The 24940-nt window shown below is 41.7% G+C and overlaps 1 protein-coding gene across 1 annotated transcript in view; it reads left to right on the top strand.

Moving 5' to 3' along the window:
* UMAD1 (UBAP1-MVB12-associated (UMA) domain containing 1) overlaps positions 1-24940 on the top strand; it is a 204758-nt gene that overhangs the window by 1239 nt on the left and 178579 nt on the right. Inside the window, exon 2 of the mRNA XM_062178306.1 lies at positions 12224-12334. Within this exon, the coding sequence (XP_062034290.1) occupies positions 12250-12334 (85 nt within the window). The 5' untranslated portion in view covers positions 12224-12249. The remainder of the gene's footprint in view (positions 1-12223; positions 12335-24940) is intronic.

Raw genomic sequence — 24940 nt, 5'->3', positions numbered from 1 at the left:
CCTCTAAGAACCAAGGCAGACCTGGAACTCAATCAAGGTCTCCCCCATGGGTGGTAGGAACCCAATCAGTTGAGCCATCAGCTCTTCCTCTCAGGGTTTGCGTTAGCAGGGACCTGGAATCAGGAGCTAGGGCTGGGAACCCAGGCACTACAGTATGAGGTGCTGATGTTTTAACCAGTATCTTAATAAACAAGTGCCTACCTCCAAAAGATGATTCAAAGCATATCCAAAAGTCTGTTTTAAATAAAAATTTATTATAAAATGCATGATACGCAGGGAAGAGTATATACAATAGTACTTAATAAGTTCGTGGTGGGGTGGGTGGCTGCACAGGGCTTAAGATGCCCCTTGGGCCACCTTCCTATGTCAGAGTACCTGGGTTGAAGTTCCAGTTCTGCTCCCAGCTCCAGCTTCCTGCTAATGTGCACCCCGAGAGGCAGCAGCTGATGACGAGAGTGATTGAGTCCTGCCACCCACATGGAAGACCCAGGTTGTTCCCTGCTCCCAAGTTTGGCCTGGTCCAGCCCTGGCTGTTGTGGGCATTTGTGGAGGGAGCCAGTGGAACCAGTGGGAACCTCTCTCTTTATGTTTCTTTTTTATGTTTCTTTTGCCTTTCTGTAATTAAAAAAAAATAGTTAATGAATAGTGGAGGCATAGAGAGATACCATACCCAAATACCCACAGCAGCCAGGCTGAAGCCCGGAGCCAGGGACTCAATTTGGATCTTCCATGTGATTGGCAGGAATCCAATTACTTGAGCCATTATCTGATGCCTCCCAGGTTGTCAGTTAGCAGGAAGCTGGGTTGGAATTGGAGCAGCCAGATCGTGAGCCAGGCACTCTAATATGTTGTCCCAAACAGTGACTTAACTGCTGTGTCAACTGCATGCCCCACATGTGGGCGTTTCTAAAGGGTATGCTGTTTCATTAAAGAAAGGACAATCTTTTTTTTTTTTTTTTTTTTTTTTTTTTTAAGATTTGTTTGTTTGAAAGGGAGAGTTACAGAGAGGCAGAGACAAAGATCTTCCATCTGCTGGTTCACTCCCCAAATGGCCGCCACAGCTGGAGCTGGGCCAATTCGAAGCCAGGAGTCAGGAGCTTCTTCTGGATTTCCTACAAAGGTGCAGGGGCCCAAGCAATTGTGCCGTCTCTTTACTGCTTTCCCAGGCCACAGCACAGAGCTGGGTCGGAAGAGAAACTGCCAGGTCTCGAACTGGCGCCCATATAAGATGCAGGTACTGCAGGTGGCAGCTTTACCCACTAGGCCACAGCACCAGCCTCAAAGGCCAATCTTTGACCTTTAAATAAATGGAATGGTATATAAGGACACATCACCAAGCTTGTGAAAAAATGGAATTTAAAGAAATGTTTATTTAGGTGCCAAAAAGATTTTGTAATCATTTGTGGTTTTCATAGTATAGATTTTCCATGAACTTTTCGAATACCCTTTGTATATTTTCTGACTTCTGTCTTGTTTTTGAGATTAATCATGTGGATGAATGTAGGTGGCATTCATTCCTTTTGCTCCTTGGCTCTATTATTGCTGACCTTTTGATTGCTGTGCTTTGCTGTTGTGTGCAGTGCTGGTGCATTGTGCAAACGTGGGTCAGTAGAATTGCTGGAGTGTGGGATGTGGCTCTGCAGCTTTATTAGCAAAGACAGATGATTTGGCCAAATGGTAGAACCAGTGTACTCTCTTCAGGGGTATAGTAGCGTTCCAGGTAATCTACATTCATGGCAAGTTTTAAAGATTTTTTCTCCCTCTTGATCTGATAGATATGAAATGGTTTTTGTTGTGGTCTCAATTTGCATTCTCTGTATGTTCATTTTGTTACAATGAGATACCTGAGGTAGGCTATTTAAGAAGGAAAAGAGGTGTATTTAGCTCATTGTTGGGGAGGTTCGATGACGTGATGTTGGCATTGGTGCAGCTGTGGTGAGGCCCCTCTCTGCTGTCACATCACTGCAGAGGCAGTGGTCTGAGAGAGGCCACATGCATCTCCGAAGCCAGGGAGACGGGGGTGGAGTACAGACTCAGGCTTTTATACTAATTTGCTCTACATGGCACTCACTCCTGGAGACCAATGTTCCCCTCCAGGCGCAGCTTCTCCATTGACCCAAAGACCTTCTACTAGGCCCCCTCTGAAAAGCCTACAACACCTCACCACAACCACAGTGATGACCAAGTCTCCAGCACGTGGACCCCTAGGGTACAAATCAAATCCAGACCACAGCACCTATATTTCTGCTCTTTCCGCCCTCTCTCCACTCCTCTTTCCCTTTTCTTTTATTTTCTCTTTTGGACTAGAAAGAACTCTTTTAATATAGTTACACATATTTTCCTTAAGCTTAATACAATTAATAAAACCAACTTTTAAAAATTATATAAGAATCTTTTTTACATTATGTTCTTAGATGTATTCTGTATTCTAAAATATTTGTAGTTTGCCTTTGATATTTAATATTCCATCATCTAGAATTGAATTTTTAAAAAGTATTTATTTATTTGAAAGGCAGAGTTACACACAGAGAGAGGGAGAGACAGAGAGATCTTTCATCCGCTGGTTCATTCCCCAAATGGCCACAGTGGCGGGGACTGAACTGGGCCAAAGCCAGGAGCCAGAAGCTTCTTTCAGGCCTCTCGTATGCATTTAGGGGCCTAAGCACTTGGGCCATCCCTCTGCTGCTTTCTCAGGTGCATTAACAGGGAAATGGATAGAAAGTGGAGCAGCCAGGACAGGAGTGGACATCTAAAATGGGATGCTGGCGTCTAGGCAGCAGCTTAACTCACTACATCACAATGCAGCCCCTAGAATTGAGTTTTTAATGTATGTTATTAGATAGGTGTCCAGTTTCTTTGTTTCCATTTCTGTTGTCTTATCATTTATTGATTATATCACATTTTTGTACTGACCTTTGGTGTCACCTTAAATTTACAGATGTTTATGGAATCTTCCTGGGCTGTTATTTCTATTTTACTGTCTCTGTACCAGTACTCATTTTCTTCTGTAATATTACGATAACTTTGGACATATGGGACTATATGCTTAGGAACATCTTGTTTGTTCTTGTCTCTTTGCTGTTCCATATAAAATTTAGCTCATCAAGTTCCATGAAAAACTGTGAAGGGATTTTGATCAAAATTGCATTGAATCCCATGTATTTTGGGAGAAGTAACATTATAATGAGAACTCCTATCTTTGAGCTATTTAGTTTTCTTACAGTCTTTCCAGAAAGTTCCATGATTTGCTACCTAAAAGTTTTGAATTTTAGGGTAGATTTATTTCTAAATAACTTGTTTGGTACCATTATAAATGTATTTTTTTAACGTGAATATTTTAACTGGTCATTCTAGAATATAGTTATACCATCCTGTAAAGCTCTTATTTCTAATAACTTTCAATAAGATTCTTTTGATTTTTCTATTCATAGGTGAATAAGTACAGTTTGTTTCTTTACAATTCTTTTGTGTTTTACTTGTTTTTATTGCCTTTTGCCCAGGTTGGAGCCTTCTGCACCATTTTCAATAGAAATGGTATTTCAGTTCTAGTGGGGTTTGGCTGCATAGCTAAAAGTATCTTCAATATGCAGCGGCTTTTTCGCAAGCATCGGAGATGCTTAAGGAAGCTCTCAAGGGACTGGCTTTGTGGTGCGGTGAATGCTGCTGCCTGAGAACTGACAGTCCCGGATGAGCACCAATTCAAGTCCTGGCTGCTTTGCTTGTGACCCAGCTCTCTGCTAATAGACAGGAAAAGCAGTGGAGGATGGTCCAGGTGCTTGGGCCCCTGCCACTCACGTGGGAGACCTGGGAGAGGTTCCAGGCTCCTGGCTTTGAGCTGGCTCAGTCCTGGCCTTTGAGGCCATTTGGAGAGTGAACTAGCAGATGAAGATTCTCTCTCTCCTTCACTCTCTCTCTCTCTCTCTCTCTCCTCTCCTCTCCTCTCCCCCTCCCTCCCTCTCTGTCACTCTGCCTTTCAAATAAATAGATAATTCTTTTTAAAAAAGAAGGTTTTGGGGACCCAGTTTCTGTTTCTCTTCCTGTTCTTTGATTGGTATCTAGTTGCCTATGTAAGGCTACCTCATAGGCCAGGATAAGTGCTAGAGCTCCAGCTGTCAAGTCTCCTTCCAGAAAACAGAGAAGTGGTCAGCCAGAAAGATTTACTTCCATCGGATTCAGTTCCCTTTAAGGAGCCTTCTTGGAAGTCTTTCTCAACTTGGAATTCTACATGTTAGCTTACAGAGTTTTCTCCCCTTTTCCCAGTTTGTTAAAGAGTTTTAACTGAATGGGTGTGAGATTTCTTCAAATGCATTTTTTTAATTAATTAATTAATTTTTTTGACAGGCAGAGTGGACAGTGAGAGAGAGAGAGAGAGACAGAGAGAAAGGTCTTCCTTTTTGCCGTTGGTTCACCCTCCAATGGCCGCCGTGGCCAGTGCACCGCGCTGATCCGAAGCCAGGAGCCAGGTGCTTCTCCTGATCTTCCATGGGGTGCAGGGCCCAAGCACTTGGGCCATCCTCCACTGCACTCCCTGGCCATAGCAGACAGCTGGCCTGGAAGAGGGGCAACCGGGACAGAATCTGGCGCCCTGACCGGGACTAGAACCCAGTGTGCCGGCGCCGCAAGGCAGAGGATTAGCCTACTGAGCCACAGCGCCGGCTTCAAATGCATTTTTATCTCTTCATTGAGATGAGTCTGAAGCAAGTCGGTAGACAGCTAGCAATGCTTCTTCACCAGACTGAACTTAGCAACTTAGGTAGCTGGGGCTGGTTTTACATGGGATCTAATACCTTGCTGTCTGCTCATAGTTATTGTGAGAAGTAGGATGAGAGGGAACAAGTAAATTGGTTGGTTCTTTGAATTTGGAGGAAAAAAATGTCCTGTTTCTTTTTTTCTCTGGGTCCTAGCATAATGCCTACCCAACACTTAGCTCTCAAAAAAAATCATGGTTTAGGGCTGGCATTGTGGCGCAGAAAGCTAAGCCACCTGTGAAGACATCTGCATTGTTATCCTGTGTGAGAGTGCTGTTTTGAGTCTGAGCTTCTCTGCTGCTTAATCCAGCTCATTGCTAATGCACCTGAGAAAGCAGCAGAAGATGGCCCAAGTGCTTGGGCCTCTGCCATCCACATGAGAGACCCAGATGGAGTTCTGGGCTCCCCGCTTTGGCCTGGCCCAGTCTCAGTTGTTGTGGCTATTTGGGGAGTGATCCAGTTAATGGAAGATCTCTCTCTGTCTCTGTGTCATTCTGCCTTTTAAATAAGTAAATAAATGCATCTCTTTTAAAAATATCATGGTTATTGAATTAAAAAGTAAACAGATGACTGTTGTTTGGGGACGAAGTACAGACTTCTCACCATACAGTTATGGAAACCAAGTGATGCAGGATTTCTAGTGGGCAGCCTTGGGACCAAGTCCCTGAAAGTTGGATATGATGATTCCTGCTGTGTACTGAAGTGTTAGAGTGAGCATTTTAAGAGCAGTTAAAGATACTTTTGTTTCTTGATCATTCCAGGTTCCCCTGGGATGCAGAGGTGTGACCTCACTTCAGATGACTTCATGCCCCCTCAGGATTTGTTTCGATGTGTTTGTCTCCCTAAGTTGGTTATGTGTAGAGAAGCCTTTTGTCAGAGATTTCTGGAGTCTTTTGCAGGATGCTTTCTGTTTGCTGAATTGCAGCATTGAATTAACAAGTTAGAAATTATTATCAGACTGGTAGGTAGAATGATATGTATGCCCAAACCATAATGGTTGGTTTGTAGCCATTATGTAAGATTATGTTTGTAACTTTTCTAACACATCACATTCTATCATTGTGTAAGTAACTTAGAAGAGTTAGAATGATAAGAAAATCTGTAAATTGTTTTCAATTATAATAACAAATTATAAATGCAGTTCTGTTTTTTCCTTTACATTTTCAGAGGGTAGCAATTCTTTTTAAAGATTTTATTTATTTGAAAGGCTGAGTTACACAGAGGGAGAAGGAGAGATAAAAAGCTCTTCCATCCTCTTGTTTACTCCCCAAATGCCTGCTGGGACTGTATCGAGCTAAAGCCAAGAGCCAGGAACTCCATCCCATCTTTTACGTGGGTGGCAGGGACCCATGTGCTTGATCCCTCACCTGGAGTTCAAGGAGCACAATAACAGGAAGCTAGATGGAAGTGGAAGAGCTGGGACTTGATCCAGGTGCTTCAGTACGAGATGCTGGCATCCCAATCAGTGTCTTACCATCTGCATCCTTTGGGCTGGGGATGGGACTATGGTTTTTACAATCAAAGCAGGGAAAGATCGTGGGTGTTTTGGTAACAACTGGTTAGCCCGGATCTCATAATGGAGAGCCTTAGTTCATGTCCTGGCTTTTGTCTGTGATTCAGCTTCCTGCTGATGCACCCTCTGGAAGGCAGAATATGATGGCTCAAGAGTTGAGTCCCTGCCACTCATGTGGGAGACATGGGTTGAGTTTCAGGCTCCTGGTGTCAGCCTGGCACAGCTGTGACTAGTGGATTTGAGGAGTGAACCAGTGGATGGAATTCCTCTGTCTCTCTGCCTTTCAAACAAAATGAAAATAAATACATTTTTTTTTAAAAAAAAAGAAACCCTGGTTTAAAGTAAGACATGATTCCTTCTCCCTGCTGCCCCCTAATTGTAGAATCAGATAGACCAAGAAAATACTCCTTTCTTAGGATTTCCAGGCTACCATTCTTGATTCTGAAAATAATAGGGCAATTAATTAAAAAGAAACCCAGCAAAAGTCCTCAAATCTATTAACACAAATAAAACTCAAATGAAACTTCCCTGATAACACTCTAGTAGAAACTTGGGAAGTTATATATATTTTTTCAAACTTGTGTAGGAGAGTTGTTTGATGCCATCTGAAAAGATGGAAGGTTTTGTTCTAAAATTTTCAAGACTTGTGACTTCTAAGATAACTTCATCATGTGGATAAAAGCAGCAACTCCGCTTGAGACTGTATTCTAGAAAATTAGTAATCCCAGACTGTGTGATGTTTCTGTGGTAGTAGGATTTCCTGTTAGAGTGACAGCTGTGATTCCAGACAGTTCCTGGGAGTTGGTGTGTCACACTCTAGCTGAAGCTGGCAGTTCAGAGGATCAGATGAAGCCTCTGGGCCGCTTTCCATGGGAGGGAAACAGCTGTTAAAGCTCTTCAGTGGTGGTGATGATCAAGTAGACCGCTCTCTTCTTGCAGTGCTCTTTTGCCCTATGATTTTCTTTATTGTCTGTTAAGGATTTAATGTTTGCAAAAGTTTTTCCTGACTGCAATTTAGTATAAAGTAAAAGAATGTAAGCTATGAGGATCAAGAAAAACAAATTTGTAAATCAAGAAAATAACCCCCAGCTTGGCTGCGCTGGAATCTGCACAGAAGTTCTCTGCTGTTTTTGCAGGATTCCAGAATCCTCCCTTCCTGGCGCTCTGTAATCATCCTTTGCAGTCATAGGCCTCCAGCTTTATGAGTATTTTATTTACTTATTTAGGAGGCAGAGAGGGAGAGTGAGTGCTTCTGTGAGCACAAGAGCTCCTCTGTTAAATGGTTCATTCTCCAAATGCTCACAACATCTGGAGCCAGGAACTCCACATGGGTGGCAGAAATCCAACTACTTGAGCCATCATCTCCTGCCTCCCACGGTGCACATTTGCAGGAAGATGCAGTCAGAGCTGGGCCTCAAACCCAGGTACTATGATATAGAATATGGGCATCAGAGACAGCATCTCAATCACTAGGCTAAATGTCCACCCCTCTAAGTATTTTAGCTGTTCTGTTTTCGCTAAAAATAGTAATGTTTTCAGTTTTCTAAAATCTTCTATACACTGATATTGGGGAAGTAAGATGTATTAAATTATACAACTTTTAATATTAGTGGTTGTTTTATATGCATATGTTATCACTCTGAATTTAGATAACAAGTGACAAGGTGAGGAATGTTAAATTACAGCACAGGCTCTCTCAAAACTGAGGTTACCAGCACCAGTTTGAATTCCATTGTACATATTGTAAGAGGTGTACTAGTATGTTCTGTGGTCATCTCTGAGCTATTCCACATCTGTGGAAGGAAAATAGAAATAGGAGTTCAAGGAGAAAAAAGAACAATGTCAGATTTCCTGTTAGAAGAGAACTTGCTCATGTATTTTTTAGATGGGTGATGGTAGGTATTAAAGTGTTTAGATTTCTTTTTTTTCTTAATTTATAAGTGGTATTTTAAAAATATTTATTTATTTGAAAGGCAGAGTTACACAGAGAGAGAAGCAGAGACAAAGAGAGAGAGAGGTCTTTCATCCGCTGGTTCACTCCCCAATTGGCTGCAATGGCCGGAGCTGCACCGATCCAAAGCCAGGAACCAGGAGCTTCTTCCAGGTCTCCCATGCAGGTGCAGGGCCCAATGACTTGGGCCATCTTCTACTGCTTTCCCCATAGCAGAGAGCTGGATGGGAAGTGGAGCAGCCAGGACTCGAACCGGCGCCCATATGGGATGCAAACACCACAAGCAGTGGCTTTACCAGCCCCTAAAGTGTTTGGATTTCAATGGATATCTTTGAAAGAATGATTTAACAGTTTTGTTGCAACATGTAAATATTTATAATATGTTAGAAACTACATCCTTTATAATTTCAATGGAATGTTGTAGATGTCAGCTTAAGAAGTTCAAAGGTATAATAATTTTTTCAAAAAAAATTTCAGTTTGTGAGTGCCCAAGTATGATCAATGACTTCGAATCTTCTTTGCCTGCCATTCATATTAAGAATTGTGTTTCATATCATGACCCAGCACACACACACAAAAGCAAAAGTTAATCAAACATCACCTACCTTATATCATGTTCTTACATAATCTTTTGCCTTCTGTTTTTTCCTTTACCCCCAGTATTCTGTTAAAAAACAAAACAAAACAAAAACATGCAACAACTTGTCTTAACTTACTAAACTGAGTTTATTAAACAGAATAATGGCTAGATCCAAAGTTTAGTTCTTTTGTTTGTCTCATATGATTTTTTGTTTGTTGGGTCTGAGCATAATTCAAAGATAACAAGCTAGAATTTTTGTTAATGCTTTAGTTAACTGGTTTCCAGACTCTTCTTTGAGGTGCAAATCGGTTTAAAGTTCTCTTTTTTTGCTTATCCTCTCAGACATCTGTACCTATCCCCATTACACTAATAGCAAAGCCTACAACACTACAAATGCAGGTTTGAAAAATGAGGAGAGTGTTTGGGTAACCTCCTTGGTCATCTCATACCACAGAATACATTTTAAAAGAGGAATAAGATTATGTCTCTCACAAGAATATGCAGACTGTCAAACTCTTTACTGACCTCATCAGTTGAGGAGGAGTTTCAAAGAGAGCTTTAAAGAATATTCTGTGTTGTCTTAGGTGATACATTCTTGCCTCAAAATTCAAGCCATCAAAAAGATGAACTTATTGTCTTACACTGTTTACATACTTATCAAGAGAAATTAGTGAACTCGTTATCTAAATTTGTATGATCATGCATTTCACAGCCCACTATACAAAAGAGGAGGAAGATTAAACATTATTCAGGATTTTAATGTTTCAGCATTGTGAAATTTTTGGAATTTATTGAATTTTGGCACAAATGTAAAGGAAATGTGTATGTAGGGATTCTCTCTGTATCTTGTGGCTGCTGTTTATCAGCCACAAAGGAATTTCAGTGCTTTTGATATATTTACATTTAACTAGTAGTCTGTTGCAATTGGAAGGGCATAATCAAATTGAGAAAAACCCTGTTGCCTTAATCCTTTTGTCATGGGTAATATTACTTAAAAGAGAAGACTTTGAGTAATAGGACAAAAAAAAAAGAAATATATTATTTGCCTTGCCATTTCCCCACTCCAGAGCAATAGGATTTGCTCTGCCCAACTGTCAAGCAAGCCTGTTTATATGCAGTTTGTGTATACCATTAAAAGGGAATACAATACCCTTTTATTTCTGAGTTTTGTGTGAATGCATAGAGAAAAGAAGCATTTTGTTTTCCATACAAAGACTGTACTCCGTGTATCTGTAACACACAGATAAGTTTAAGACATTTAAGACAATTTCCTGAATAATTTTTAACTAAAAGTTTTATAAGACATCTAAATATGATGTTAATAATGATTTTTTTTCATAGCTTTGTTGAGGTATCATCAATAAATTATGCATATTGAAAGCATACAATTTGGTTAATTTTAACATGTTTATACCACTGAAACCACTATCACAATCAAGATAATGAACATATCCATCACCCCCAGAAGTTTCCTTGTACTTTGTAATACCTCCCTCCTTTCCTGTCTCCCCTCTCCCCAAGCAACTGCAGATCTGCTTTCTGTCACTATACATTAGCTGGCATTTTCCACATGTTTATGTTAATGCAACAATACAGTATGAACTCTTCATCTGGCTTCTTTCACTCAATTGAAATTTTTGAAATTTTTGCACTGTGTAGCTTATATCAATACCTTGTTCTCTTTCATTGTTGAATAGTAGTGTGAATGTGGCACAGTTTATTTATCTGTTGTTGAACATTTGAGTGGTTTCAGGTTTTGGCTATTACAAAAAAAGTTACGACATTTGTGTATAAGTGTAGACATATGCTTTCATTTTTCATAGGCAAATACCTAAAAGTAGAAGAGCTGAGTCCTGTGGTAGGTATATGTTTTCATGTTTAAGAGGCCATCAAACTGTTTTCCAGAGTGGTTATACTGTAATTACATTCCTACCACCAGTGTGAAAGAATTCCAGTGGCTCCACATTTTCCAACACCTGGCCTGACAAGTCTTTTTAATCTTAAACATTAGGTATTTACTGATATTTGTTGGTGTTTTAATCTGCATTTCTTTACTCACTAATGATGTTGAGTATTTTTTCATGTGGTAGTTTATCATCTAATACATCTTTTATGGTGATGTGACTCTTCATATCTTTTGCCCAGTTTTTGAGTTATTTTCTCATTAGTGAGTTTTAAGAAAAGTTCTTTGTATTTTTCAGATATGCTTTCTCTCTCAAATGTGTAATGTGCGGGCATTTCTCTCAGCCTCTGACTTGGGCAGGTGAATTCCTTTCTTTTTAAGATTTTATTTATTTATTTGAGAGGTAGATTTACAGACAGTGAAAGGGAAAGGCAGAGAGAAAGTCTTCCTTCTATTGGTCCACTCCCCAGATGGCCACAACGGCCAGAGCTGTGCCAATCCGAAGCCAGGAGCCAGGTGCTTCTTCCTGGTCTCCCATGCGGGTACAGGGGCCCAAGCACTCGGGCCACCTTTTACTGCTTTCCCAGGCCGTGGCAGAGAGCTGGATTGGAACAGGGGCAGCTGGGACTAGAACCAGTGCCCATATGGGATGCCGGTGCCACAGGCGGAGGATTAACCTAGCGCCACGGAACTGGTCCTGGGCAGGTGAATTCTTTGTCTTCTGCTTATATTGAAGTAATTCCAAGATTCTCATTATTTGAGTATTAGGAGATATTCTGGGTTAGGTCTTAGCATAGCTAGGCACAAGTGTTGCAGCTAGCTAATAATGGATTTTTAGGAATAAGTTTTGGTATTTTTCCAGTTTGTAAATATAAAATTTGCTCATTGTATGCAATTTTAAAGAGTACTGAAAATTGTTGAAAAGGAAATGAGGCTCTTTCCTTTCTTTACTGTAATATTTTCTTTTTCATATGGCATAGGTTTTTGTTCACCATTTTTTATTTCTTTTAAAAGTGAAATCTTCCAGTTATGAGTGTTTTCTGTCAATACATAGGTTCCTTGCACCATCCACTTGTGTAGGTGGGGGATAATACCCTTCTTGAATTTTGTAGCTCAGGTCAGGGCACTTACACACATCCCAGTGTTACTCCCAGTTTCTAGAAGACTTTCATTTGAATGAAATCTTTATATACCCTTCATGCTTGTTTCATGGTTAATGATCATTCCAGAGTCTGGTGTTATCTACTGATTTTAGTTTTGTACATAGTAAGTTCTTAGATTATTTTCTGAGTCTTTGGAAATTGGGAAAGGATGGACTTGAATGCACACAGGATTGTAGAATGGGAATCTGGGTACCTTAATTTCTAGCTTTGTCCTCAGACAGAGAAGTTTCATGCTTTTTTAAGTCTGGCAGTAATAGATTTCTAAGAGAAATGTTTGTGATATCTTTATGTTTGCTTTTAACTAAATAGGGTAAGAGCTTTCCAGTTTCATCTGAATTTGACATTGCTTAGTGTTTTTGTTTTAGGTGGAGGCAGCGGCAGAGCAGTAGCTATGTTTCACTTCTTCAGAAAGCCTCCAGAATCTAAAAAGCCCCCAGTGCCGGAGACAGAAGAAGCAGATGGATTCGTTCTTGTAGGTGAGTCTTTGTATTTCTTTGTTTCTTCATTGAGAGACAATCAGAACGTCCATCCACACGTTTTTTTACATTAATGTCTGCAGTGGTAGAGGCTGGGCAGGGCTGGAGTTGAAACAGGAGCTGGGAACTCAGTCCAGGTCTCCTACCTGAGACACAGGAACCCAATCACTTGAGCCACTGGTGCTGCCTCCCAGGGTGTGCGTTGGTCAGAAGCTGAACTGAAGAGATGGAGCTGGGAATGAGACCCATGTATGCTGAGGTGGGATGTGGGTGTGTTAACCACTAGACTGAATGCCGTTTACTTAGGTGAGTCTTTTTAAGAAACAGAACCACAATTAGAAGAATTATTTTTGCTTTAAAAATTATTTGGTAATTGTATGATTTTATGTTATTTTAAGTTACTTCTTAAAAATTCCAGAGTTAATTTGTGTGTATAATTGTGTGTATAATTTTAAAAGGGCAATTATAAAAGTCGTCAGTCGTGCAGAAAATTGTCATCAAGTCACACCCTTTTAAAAAACATTGGTTTGGGGGCCAGCGCTGTGGGGTAGCAGGTAAAGCTGCTGCCTGCAGTGATGGCATCCCATAGGGCTGCTGGTTTGAGTCCCGGCTGCTCTACTTCTAATATAGCTCCCAGCTCCCTGCTAATGTGTCTGGGAAAGCAGTGGAAGATGGCCCAAGTCCTTGGGCCCTTGCACCCTTGTGGGAGACTTGGAAGAACTCTGGATCCTGGCTTCAGATCAGCCCAGCTCCAGCCATTTTGGCTATTTGGGAAGTGAACCAGCAGATGGAAGGTTTTTTTCTTTCTCACTCTCTCTCTCTCTCTGCCTCTCTGTAACTATGCTTTTCAAATAAATAAATAAATAAATAAATAAATGAATACATTTAAAAAAATTAAATTTGTAGGATTAACCATCCTCCATTTATTTACATCCAGTTAACTTTGAAGCTAAGAATCTTTGATAAATTCAAGTTTTGTCTTAATGATAGTTCCTATCTTGCTTCTTTTTTTATTTTTATTTTTAAAAAGATTTTTTGACAGGCAGAGTTAGACAGTGAGAGAGAGACAGACAGAGAGAAAGGTCTTCCTTTTTCTGTTGGTTCACCCCCCAAATGGCCGCCATGGCCAGCGCGTTACGGCCGGCGCGTTACGGCTGGCATGTTGCGGCTGGGGTGCTGTGCGAATCCAAAGCCAGGAGCCAGGCACTTCCTCCTTGTCTCCCATGCAGGTACAGGGCCCAGGCACTTGGGCCATCCTCCACTGCACTCGCAGGCCACAGCAGAGAGCTGAACTGGAAGAGGAGCAAGTGGGACAGAATCCAGCGCCCCAACTGGGACTAGATCCCGCGGTGCTGGCGCCGCAGGTGGAGGATTAGCCTAGTGAGCCACGGTGTCCGCCCCCTAACTTGCTTCTTAAAATAACATCTGAAATTAAATTAGGCATCCAGTAAATATTTGTCAAATAAAGCAGACTTTTAAATCTAAGTTTGTTAAATAATATCTACCAGATTTTTGTTAAAACTACTTATTTTTTCTACCATAGAATAAATGCCTTCTAATTTAAAAGATTTTAGTGGCTTTATAAACATTTCTTTTGACCAAATACAGTACTCAGCCCAAGGGGAATTCTGAAAATAAGATAAAATTTCCTTGATTCCATTGTGTCTTCCCCTCACAGAAGAGACTGGGCATCTTCATGTGTTCTTCCCAGAAACTCTCTACCCAGAGATGCTGTGGCGTAGCCAAAACCCAGTGCCCTCTTGGGCTCATCCTCTTCTAGCCTAGAACTCACTGCAGCAAATTCCAGCTCCTTCTCTGAGAAGTGGGTTAACTCATTTGGCTTGCTACCTGGGGAGTTTCTCTTCATCTCCCTCACTGTATACTGGTTTCTTGGTTCTACTTTTATTTCAGGCCATTCAGACTGGGGTCCCCCAGCATTGACAAGTACTCTATATGCCTTGGGAAGTGGAGAATGGTTTCTTTAGGGTTAAAGTGTGATCCTGGATTTTCAGCTTATGTACTGCATCAGCCTCCTGTCTTCTCAGAGCCAGGGCTTGCCCTGTGCCTCTGAGCGCCACACATTCAGAGGAAGTATGTAGGGTCTCTGCCTTACCAGTGTTTCACTTTAGGATGCCATCTTTTGCAGAGAAGATAGAGAGGTTTCACCCAGCTAGCTGCCTGCCTCCCTCCCTCCCTCCCTCCCTTCCTCCCATAAGACTGATTTGTTTATTTGAAAGGCAGAGTTACAGAGAGGCAGAGAGAGACAGAGACAGAGACAGAGACAGAGACAGAGACAGAGAGAGGTCTTTCATCTGCTGGTTCACTCCCCAAATGGCCACAAAAGCCAGAACTGCACCGATCCAGAGCCTGGAGCTGGGAGCTTCTTCCAGGTCTCCCAGGTGGGTTCCGGGGCCCAAGGACTTGGGCCATCTTCTACTTTTTTCCTAGGTCATAGCAGAGAGCTGGATCAGAAGTGGAGCAGCCAGGACTTGAACTGGTGCCCATATGGGATGCCGGCATTGCAGGCAGGGGCTTTACCCGCTATGCCACAGCGCCGCTGCCCCCCCCCCCCCCCAGCCTTTTTTATTTCTTGACCTTAATCTTTGGGAGCCCAGAATAGTTTTTCTCATGAATAAACTTGACTATAGAATGTTTCATTCTTTCCACAGCCCAGTTCTGGCAGGCCTGTTGTGTGTTCTGAATCTGCCTTACATGGCTTGGCACAGGGTTAGTGCTGTGGTCAGAGCTAGTTGTTTCAGACCAGATTCCTTGCAAATCTGAGGCAAAATAATGGGACTTTGTCTTTGACCAGAGACAGTGGTTTTTGTGGGGAGGCTTCTGCTGGGGATAAGATGGGGCACTGTGGATAATGACCTTCTCTGACCTTTCCTCCTTACCGTGTCTGGAATTAGTGCTTTGTCTTCCAAGTCAGAACTGGCTGTGTCAGCCCTTCCCCTTGTTCCTTGAAAGCTGCCAGTGTTGCTCTCCTCTCCCCTCACTAAGAGAGAAGTTTCAGGGGCGCCTTATGCCTCTGTGAGGTTGTTTCACACTAAATGTTTCTCAGAACTTTGTTCCATTGAAGCCTGCTTTTCCAGTCTCTCATCTGTGTTCCTCGTTTTACAAACATCTCTGTAGTCTTTTTTTTTTTTTTTTTTTTTTTTGACAGGCAGAGTGGACAGTGAGAGAGAGAGACAGAGAGAAAGGTCTTCCTTTGCCGTTGGTTCACCCTCCAATGGCCGCTGCGGCCGGCGCGCTGTGGCCGGCGCACCGCGCTGATCCGAAGGCAGGAGCCAGGTGCTTCTCCTGGTCTCCCATGGGGTGCAGGGCCCAAGCACTTGGGCCATCCTCCACTGCACTCCCTGGCCACAGCAGACAGCTGGCCTGGAAGAGGGGCAACCGGGACAGGATTGGTGCCCCGACTGGGACTAGAACCCGGTGTGCCAGCGTTAGGCGGAGGATTAGCCTGTTGAGCCACGGTGCCGGCCCATCTCTGTAGTCTTAACATACATACAGGGACCTTTCTTTCTTTTCTGTTTTCTCCTGACTAGAAGTTGACATCACTCTTCTCGTTATCGAATAGCCATTTACAGGGTGTGAATTGGATGCTTCTGTGCAAACACCCACCTAAAATTTCCAATGCTAGGCCTCAGATTTTTTTTTAACCCATCTTCCTTGTCTGTACCTCTGTGGCCAGCAACTTTGTCACGTTTCAGAGTCCAGTTCACAGCTCACAAGGCTGCTAGTGCTAGTCTAAGATCTCCTATTTCTTGGCTGGATGCTTCCTTGCCCATGTCTTCTGAAGGGGCCCAGGTTCCAGGGCACTGTGCCTCACCAGGTGAAGTTTAGCAGCTGTGAGCTTTTCTTTCCTTTCCCAGAACCAGCTCTGGTTTTAAGAGGTAGTCTTTAACTTAGTCTAAGAAGACGTATACACTTCCAAGCTTGCCCTTCCATAAGGGTTTCCAGGATTTAATTACTCTAATATGTTCTCAGTCCCAGCTGCTCCCTCTGTTACAACTACGCCCTCATGGCTCATATTCCTGAAGACTGACATGCTGTGTTTTGAGGTAGTTTTCCCCAGGCCATCTTGGACTGAGCAAGATTGTTGTACCCAGTGCATATGTCTAGCAGTTGCCCCATTTTGGTTAGAAGTCAATTCTGTTGTAACTCCCAGATAGCAATTTAATTTGTTGTTGAACTGCTGCTCCACCTCATTTGTCTGATCCAAGCAAACAGGTTCCCCAGATGTCAGTGAGGCCTCCTTGTCCCCCAGCTTCTCTGTCTTCTGATGCATGTCTCCGTTTAGTCCCTTTTTCCTGCAGGTGCAAAGCTGCACTCCTGCACTGTTGTCTATGAAAAATCCGTGTGCACCAGGTATTCTATGGATGTAGTAGTTTTGATGGTGTCAGCAGGATCTTTTGGTTCTCCACAGAGTGCTAACAAAGGGGCTGGGTCCCCTGGTTTGGCATCTTATCTCATCAGTTTACTGGAGTTTCTACCTTGAGCGGGTTATTTACATTTCTTGAGTGTCACTTAGCTAATGTGCAACTGAGTATGACATCGGTACCCACTCCATGGGATTATTGAAAAGATTAAATGAGTTACTGTGTATAAAATGCTTCAAACAGCCCTGTGAGTGAGGTGATTCTATTGTACCTCCACAGATGAAATCTTAACTTTTTTCAGGTTCCTCCAGCTAGTACAAAGCAGATGTGGAATTAACTCAGGCAGTCTGGCTTCATAGCCTATCCTTTTTTTTTTTTTTTTTTTTTTTTTTTTTTTTTTGACAGGCTGAGTGGATAGTGAGAGAGAGAGACAGAGAGAAAGGTCTTCCTTTTGCCGTTGGTTCACCCTCCAATGGCTGCTGCGGCCGGCGCATCTCGCTGATCCGAAGCCAGGAGCCAGGTACTTCTCCTGGTCTCCCATGGGGTGCAGGGCCCAAGTACTTGGGCCATCCTTCGCTGCCTTCCCGGGCCATAGCAGAGAGCTGGCCTGGAAGAGGGGCAACCGGGATAGAATCCAGTGCCCCAACCGGGACTAGAACCCGGTGTGCCGGTGCTGCAAGGCGGAGGATTAGCCTATTAAGCCACGGCGCCAGCCATAGCCTATCCTTTTAACTACTAACCTATTCGTGTGGTGGCGGTTGTGTTAATGTCATACCATCATTTTCAGTCTATTTTAAGTTCATTTATTTTTATTTATTGGAAAGGCAGAGCAAGAGAGAGAGTGAGTGAGCAAGCTTCCACCTGCAGATTCACTTCCCAAATGCCTGTGACCACATTAGAAGGAAGTAGGATTGGAAACAGAGGTGGGACTCAATGCATAGGCACTCTCATATGGGATATGGGCCTCCGAGCAGAGGTTTCACTCACTGTTCCACAATCCCTGTCCTGTAAGTTTTTTTTTTTTTCCTAAAGATTTATTTATTTATTTGAAAGTCAGAGTTACACAGAGAGAGAAAGAGAGGCAGAGAGAGAGAGAGGTCTTCTGTCTGCTGGTTCACTCCCCAGTTGGCTGCAATGGCTGAAGCTGTGCCGATCCGAAGCCAGGAGCCTGGACCTTCATCTGGGTCTCCCATGCGGGTGCAGGGACCCAAGCACTTGGGCCATCCTCTACTGCTTTCCTAGGCCATAGCAGAGAGCTGGATTGGAAGTGGGGCAGCCGGGCCTTGAACTGGCGCCCATATAGGATGCCAGCACTGCAGGCGGCAGCTTTACCCACTACGCCACAGCGCTGGCCCCCCCATCAGTTTTTTAAAATAAATTTTAGTTGTGTTCTCTACCATTTAAAAGACAGAAAGCAAGGTTTTTGTTTTGTTTTGTTTTATTTAATAAGAGACAGATGGTGTACTGTTACTGTTCATAAATTTCAGCTGTGGTTTTGACTGCCCCAAGTTTCCCACTATCTAATATTTTAAATAATTTAAAAATATTTTAAAATATTGCAGAAAACAGTAATCTACTTGAAGTTGAGATTTGAAGATGTTATACATTGTTTTATTAGTTAAAAAAATTTTCTTGACAATTAAGCACCTGCCTGAGTTGGCTGGTAAAGGTAGGTCCTGCCTGACAGATTGTTAGGAATATATTTGATTGTCTTTAAAAAGAAGATGGTAAAATACTTTTTTTAAAAAATTGATTTTTTTTCTGTTGAGCGGCTGTTTTTACCATATGGTTCTGTGTGGACATACATAGTATCTACTTTAGTCTCAGAGGAAATTATCTAAAAATATTTTGGAAAATGCCAAGCAGGTTACATGATGAATCTGAAATGCTTTTCATAATTTTATTAAAATGGCCCCACATGTGCATACATGTATTTTGATGACCATGTAACTATATAATTTTTTGGTTTTGGCCTCGTGCAGGAGGTCCATTACAGGAAAATATGTTATTTGTGGTTTTTGTGTGTTTACCTATTGACTTCTAAATGATATGACTGAGAGTTAGAAACATGATTATTTTGGAGCAACACTTTCTTATCAAGATGGACTGTACAAAATTTGTGGCCTTCATCACCTGTTTATAAGAAAGCCAGAGTAAATTATGCTGTTGAAGTTATGGATAGTCATTTTCCACTTTAGAATACCTTTCCCTCTAGGCAAGCTTTCCTGCATAACACAAAGAGCATTTAGGTCACAATTATTAGATGGCATTGCCGAGTTGATGAAATCAACACATTATGACTTGAAATTCAGGAACTGGCCAGAACCTATGCACTTTTGTTGGTAATAGGAATATCTGGGCTGTTCGCATGCAATTAGCTCACATTTGGGTGGCAAGGCTTTTTCCCTGTTAGGATTTCCAAAGCTTTTAGCCTTTGTAAAATGTCGAGTGGGCTGAATAAAAATAAGCGGGGGACCTAGAAGAAAAACATCCTTTCCCTGTAACCAGTTTCTATTCACATAAGAAGGTAATAGCTGTTTGTTCATTCAATAATGAGGTAATCCTCCAGGGTACTCATTTTACACAAAAACAAATTGCAGTTTTCATTTGTATCACTGGGTGGCGATTTTTCATAGTCTTAACACTGCTGTTTAAAAACTCAGCAAGCATGGCACTATTTGTAATTACCAGGGTTTTCTTCTGTTATGACATGTTTAATTGTACTTCTAAAACATTATCTTTAAGTTGATTACAAATTTATTAGTGCAGTGTACAACCTCATAGTTACTGTAAATTAGGAAAAAGGATATCTCCTAGATGTTGGCATAAAAATTCCTCCCAAAATTACAAGAAAGGCATGAATTAGTGTATTATGTTGAAGCCAAAAGAAGGAAAAATAACAAAAACAACAAAAATAGAAATATAAGATGAAAAGGAATAATTCAGAATCCTGTTGTAGCATTCACTAGCATTGTTGACCAGATGTTCACTTTAACTTTGGAGAAGGCAGAATGAAATTACTGAGATTAAAGGAATTGGGTTACAGTACAACTGAAATTCATGTTTTTCAGAGTATGCAGGTGTTTCTTAAAGTAGGGCACAAGAACTTCTAGTTTCCATTAAGCTAATTATTTTGCAAAACTCATCGAATTTAGAACCAGATTAGTGGTTCTCAGTGGCTAGGGTTTCATCTTTTAGGTACTAATATTGAAAAATGTAACTTAATTTCACCTTGTTTTTCAATTTAAATTGATAAATGTGATTTTAAAAAGTGTGTGTGTGTGTGTTGCGGGGTGAATTGTTAGATTTCTCCTACTGAATTCCTCACTCTAGGAATGATTCAACCCGTGTGTACATACTTCAGTTAAGCAATCACATTTTTATTTGGGAATTTTTTAGGTAATTTTTTTAGCTCTTTATTTAAAAGTGGAAATTCTGCTGTGTAAAATAAAAATTTATATTCCACAGGCTGAAGGATAGTAAGTCACTTTGATTCTGTCTAGGTCTGAAGGTTTTCATTGAAACAACTAAGACAAAAACTAAACATGCTTTCAGCTTGTGCTTTCTGTTTTTCTCCCAGTTTTTATAAAAGTGAACAAATCCTTAAAAAATAGAGTGTTTATGGATTTATAAAATGATTTTCCCGGTTACTACATCTTTATTCATGTATTGTAGTATCCAGAAAAATTCAAATTACAGTTAATATACTTGGTAATCTTTGTGTTTTTACTTTCAACCTTTAAATTCTAAAGCAAGAATGCCATGATTTTTTAATTAACTTCACTATGTAATAAAATTGCTTATTTTCCTATTAAGAAATGTGGAGTTGTATATCTCATGGATTGAATTAACAGAATTTTCACGTCACTGTTACCTAATTCTGGTTTACCTGTTAAACTAGCAGCATTTTGGTTTTCCAGAGGTCTGGTGAGGCTGACCTCTCATAGGTTATACAGCTCTCTGTTACGTCTTGAATGTGAGGAGTGAGAGGGAATTGTGTGGGGCTGGGGAGAAGTGGGACTGTACTCAGAAGCAGAACCAACCCTTCTGTGTTGCCTAGTTAATTGTGAGACAGCGGTTCTTTCTTTCGAAGGCTCAGTAGACTGAGTTGAAAAATGTAAATGAAGTCTCTGTCTACCTAAATCCTAACTCTCTGTGTATTAGGGGGCTCATCGAAAATGCACTCGTGCTAGGGCTCATCCCTAGATTCTGGTTACTTGGACCTGGGGTTTGGCTCATTCATTGTTTTTGTTTGTTTGTTTGTTTGTTTTTCTTTTTCCCTCAGAATAGAGTGTACATGAGGTAGAGGAGCATTGCACTTCACTCTCTATAATTAAGTAATTAGAAACCGTCAAATAATATGTTAAGATACTTTTAAAAGACCTCATAAAATAGAAAGCTAAAGTTTCTCTTTCACTTTAGTTGAACAATTAACAAATTTTAAAAAAGAAGCAAGTTCACAAAATTTCTGGCAAATGCTCTTCCCCCAGTATATCAAAGAGGTAAACAGCAGAAAGCTTCACAATTCTGGAAAATTAAATCTGTTTCTGCAAGTAATATGCTTGAAATATAAGATTTCTAAAAAAATTCAGTGAGATAATTGGGAAGCTTTTTGTTGAATTTGTTATACAGATGTGAATTCCAAATGGTCTGTAACTCTTGTGTATATCTATATTGACTGTAGGTGAAATTTTTTTGGCAGATTAACACCTGTAAATTCTTGAAGAAACATGTGGGGTACTTTTTATTGCTTTAAATCCTTCAAGCACTTTTCTTTTTTAGATTTATTTATTTATAAGTCAAGATTACAGAGGGGGTGGGGAGGGGTGCGGTGTGGAGAGAGAGAGATATTCCATCTGCTGGTTCATTCCCCAAATGGCCTTAGTGGCTAGGCCTGGGTCAAGCTGAAGCCAGGACCTTCTTCTATGTGGGTGCAGGGGCCCAAGCACTTGGGCCATCGTATGCTGCTTCCCAGACACATTAGCAGAGAGCTAGATCAGAAGTGGAACAGATGGGACTTGAACCAGCGCCCATATGGGATGCAGGCATTGGAGTCAGTGGCTTAACCCACTGCACCACAGCACTGGCTCCAATAGTCACATTTTTGCAAAGCTATTTGGGAGGGGCTGGCACTGTGGCATAGCAGGTAAAGCTGCTGCTGCAGTGCCAGTATCCCATATGGAATCTGGTTCAAGTCCCAGCTGTTCCACTTCCGATCCAGCTCTCTGGAAAATGGCCCAACTGCTTGGGTCCCTGCACCCACATGAGAGACCAGGAAGAAGCTCCTGGTTCCTGGCTTCAAGTTGGCACAGCTCTGGCAGTTGCAGCCTTCTGAGGAGTGAACCAGCAGATGGAATGCTTCTGCCTCTCTAACTCTGACTTTCAAATAAATAAATAGGTCTTAAAAAAAAAAAAAAAAAAAGCAAAGCTATTTGAGGAAAGTTGGCTGGTTTACTATGTACTGTTTCCTGGAGGACATTTATTCAGTATGTTATAGGCAGGGAAAAGTTTTGTTTTTAATTTAAAATTTTTATTTATTTTCATCTTATTTGAAAAGCAGAGAGAAAGCTATCTTCCACCTACTGGTTTATTCCCCCAAATAATCCAAAATAATCAAGGCCAGTAGTTAACTGTAGTTAACATTAGCACCTTCTCAGTCCCATGTGCTCTGGTGCTGGTTAAGGTTGCTGTGAATCCCTTGACCTGAACCTACACCTAGTGACATAATCTTTGGAGATAAAGCCAGGGAGTCAGCCTTTCACATAAGCAATGGAGGGAATTTTTATTCTGCTGTTTGGAAATTGTTACATAATTGTTTTATAAGGTGTGATGGGGAGCCAAACCTTTCCAGGTGCTGGGACAGACTGTGTAAGGTATGTAAGAAGAATCTAATACAAAGTCAGGACAATAAAAAGTTCTTGGCTGTCTAGGGAGGGTGTGTCACGACCAGTGATGAGAAATGAGCCTTGAAAGGTGGTGAAGCTATCAGAGTAGTCTAAAGCAGTAGTCTTTTGTTTTTTGAAATCAGAAATTTATTAACAATTTGTAAGAACATAATTTTTATAGTTTCATCAAGATCAAGAGTTTTTTTAATGGAAAAAAAAACTGATTGCATCATAGGTTGAATATATCACTGACAAAATATGCAGGTACCAGGGTCATACAATAAGCCAGAGAATCAAGAATAACAAACTGATAACCTGGAATCATCATGTTGCAAGTCATTCTGTCAAACACTGTAGACTAGATTAGATTCCTTAGATTCCTTTAGATTCCTTATGATGCGAAGTACAAACTATTGATTGTCTCTCAATATCTGTTTCCTTTTCTTACTTTTTTTTTTTTTTTTTGGACAGGCAGAGTGGACAGTAGAGGGAGACAGAGAGAAAGGTCTTCCTTTTTGCCGTTGGTTCACCCTCCAATGGCCGCCGCGGTAGGCACGCTGCGGCTGGTGCACCGCACTGTTCTGATGGCAGGAGCCAGGTGCTTCTCCTGGTCTCCCATGGGGTGCAGGGCCCAAGAACTTGGGCCATCCTCCACTGCACTCCTTGGCCACAGCAGAGAGCTGGCCTGGAAGAGGGGCAACCGGGACAGGATTGGTGCCCCGACCGGGACTAGAACCCGGTGTGCCAGTGTCGCAAGGCAGAGGATTAGCCTACTGAGCTGCGGCGCTGGCCTTCCTTTTCTTACTAATAGCATCTTTGTATTGCCAAGTGGCTGTTTTGCAGTTAGGGGTGAGATTGTGAGGAAGGTTCTGCCCAGGAAGATGTAAGAAGAAATTGTGTTGGAGATTCTTGGAAAATTTCTAAAACCATGATCGGTGAGCACCTTCCCTCTCTGGCCATCTGCTTTCATTTCTCTCATTCTGATTTGAGAGTTTCTAGCTGCCATCCTGGACCATGAGGACTAGAGTATGTAGTGAGGATAGCTGCCAAAAGTGAGTGCAGAGAAGTTTTAATTCACTTGTTATTCTCGTCCCTCAGTGAAATGCTTGGGAAAAGGCTTCTGAGGCAGCATGCCAGCTTAGCTGGAAGGAGTCGCCATCCTTAATTATATGTTATATGGAAGGGCATGGCCCATGCCTGGCCAGTGCCACATAAACTGTCTTAGTCCATCTAGTGCTGTTATAGCAGAATGCCACAGACTGGGTAATTTACAAAGAACAAATGTATTGACTCACGGTTCTAGAGGCTGGTGAGTGCAAGACTGAGGGGTCAACAGCTGATGTGCACCTTCTTGCTGTTTCATTCAATTGAGGAAGGGCACAAAGAGGGCAAGAGAAAGAGCAAGAAAGAGGAAGAGGGAATAGAACTTGTCTTCTTTTTTAAATATTTAGTTTATTTGAAAGGTAGAGGGAGATATCTCTCTGTTTCACTCCCCAGTTGGCCACAATGGCCAGGACTGATCCAGGGTCTCCCACATGTGTGTCAGGGGCCCAAGTATTTGAACCATTTTCTGCTTTTACAGGCTGGTTAGTAGGGAACTGGCTAGGAAATAGAGCAGCTTGGACTTGAACCAGTGCTCTGATGTGGAATACCTGTTGCAAGAGGTAGCATACCCCCTTGAGCCACAATGCTGGCCCCTGGACTTGTTTTTTATGAAGAAACTACACCCACATTAATGAACTCATTCCTGTGACAATGGCATTAATCCATTCATGAAGGTGGAACCTTCACGATCTAACCACCTCATAAAGTCTCCACCTCTTAAAACTGTTATAATGATAATTAAATTTGAACATGAGTTTGGGAGAGGAAAAACACATAACCTATAACACAGACCTTCCCTGCTCTCTATGCTTTGTGTAATCGGTCTTCTAGAAACTGCTCAAACCCACAAAAAGTTGAAGTATTTAAAGTGGACATTGACTAGAAGAACATTATAAAGACTGGAGAGTTACCACCAAGCTCTGGATAACAGTGAAATTTAAAAAGAATTAATTTCCATCAAAAATGATACATACTTTGGTGCCAGCATTGTGGTATAGGAGGTTAAGCTGTTGCCTGTAATGGCAGCATCCCATATGGTTGCTGGTTCGAGTCCTGGCTGCTCCACTTCTAATGCAGCTCCCTGCTAATGTGCCTAGGTAAGCAGTAGAAGATGGCCCAAGTACTTGGGCCCCTGCACCCATGTGGAAAAACTGATGGAGTTCCTGGCTTCTGGCTATGCCTTGGCTCAACCCTGCCCATTGTGGCCATTTGGGAAGTAAACCAGTAGATGGAAG

The sequence above is a fragment of the Lepus europaeus genome, chromosome 20, assembly GCF_033115175.1.
Source record: "Lepus europaeus isolate LE1 chromosome 20, mLepTim1.pri, whole genome shotgun sequence".
Classification (NCBI taxonomy): Eukaryota; Metazoa; Chordata; class Mammalia; order Lagomorpha; family Leporidae; genus Lepus; species Lepus europaeus.
Note: the sequence above shows the minus strand (reverse complement) of the source record. Positions and strands in the feature narration are given on the sequence as shown.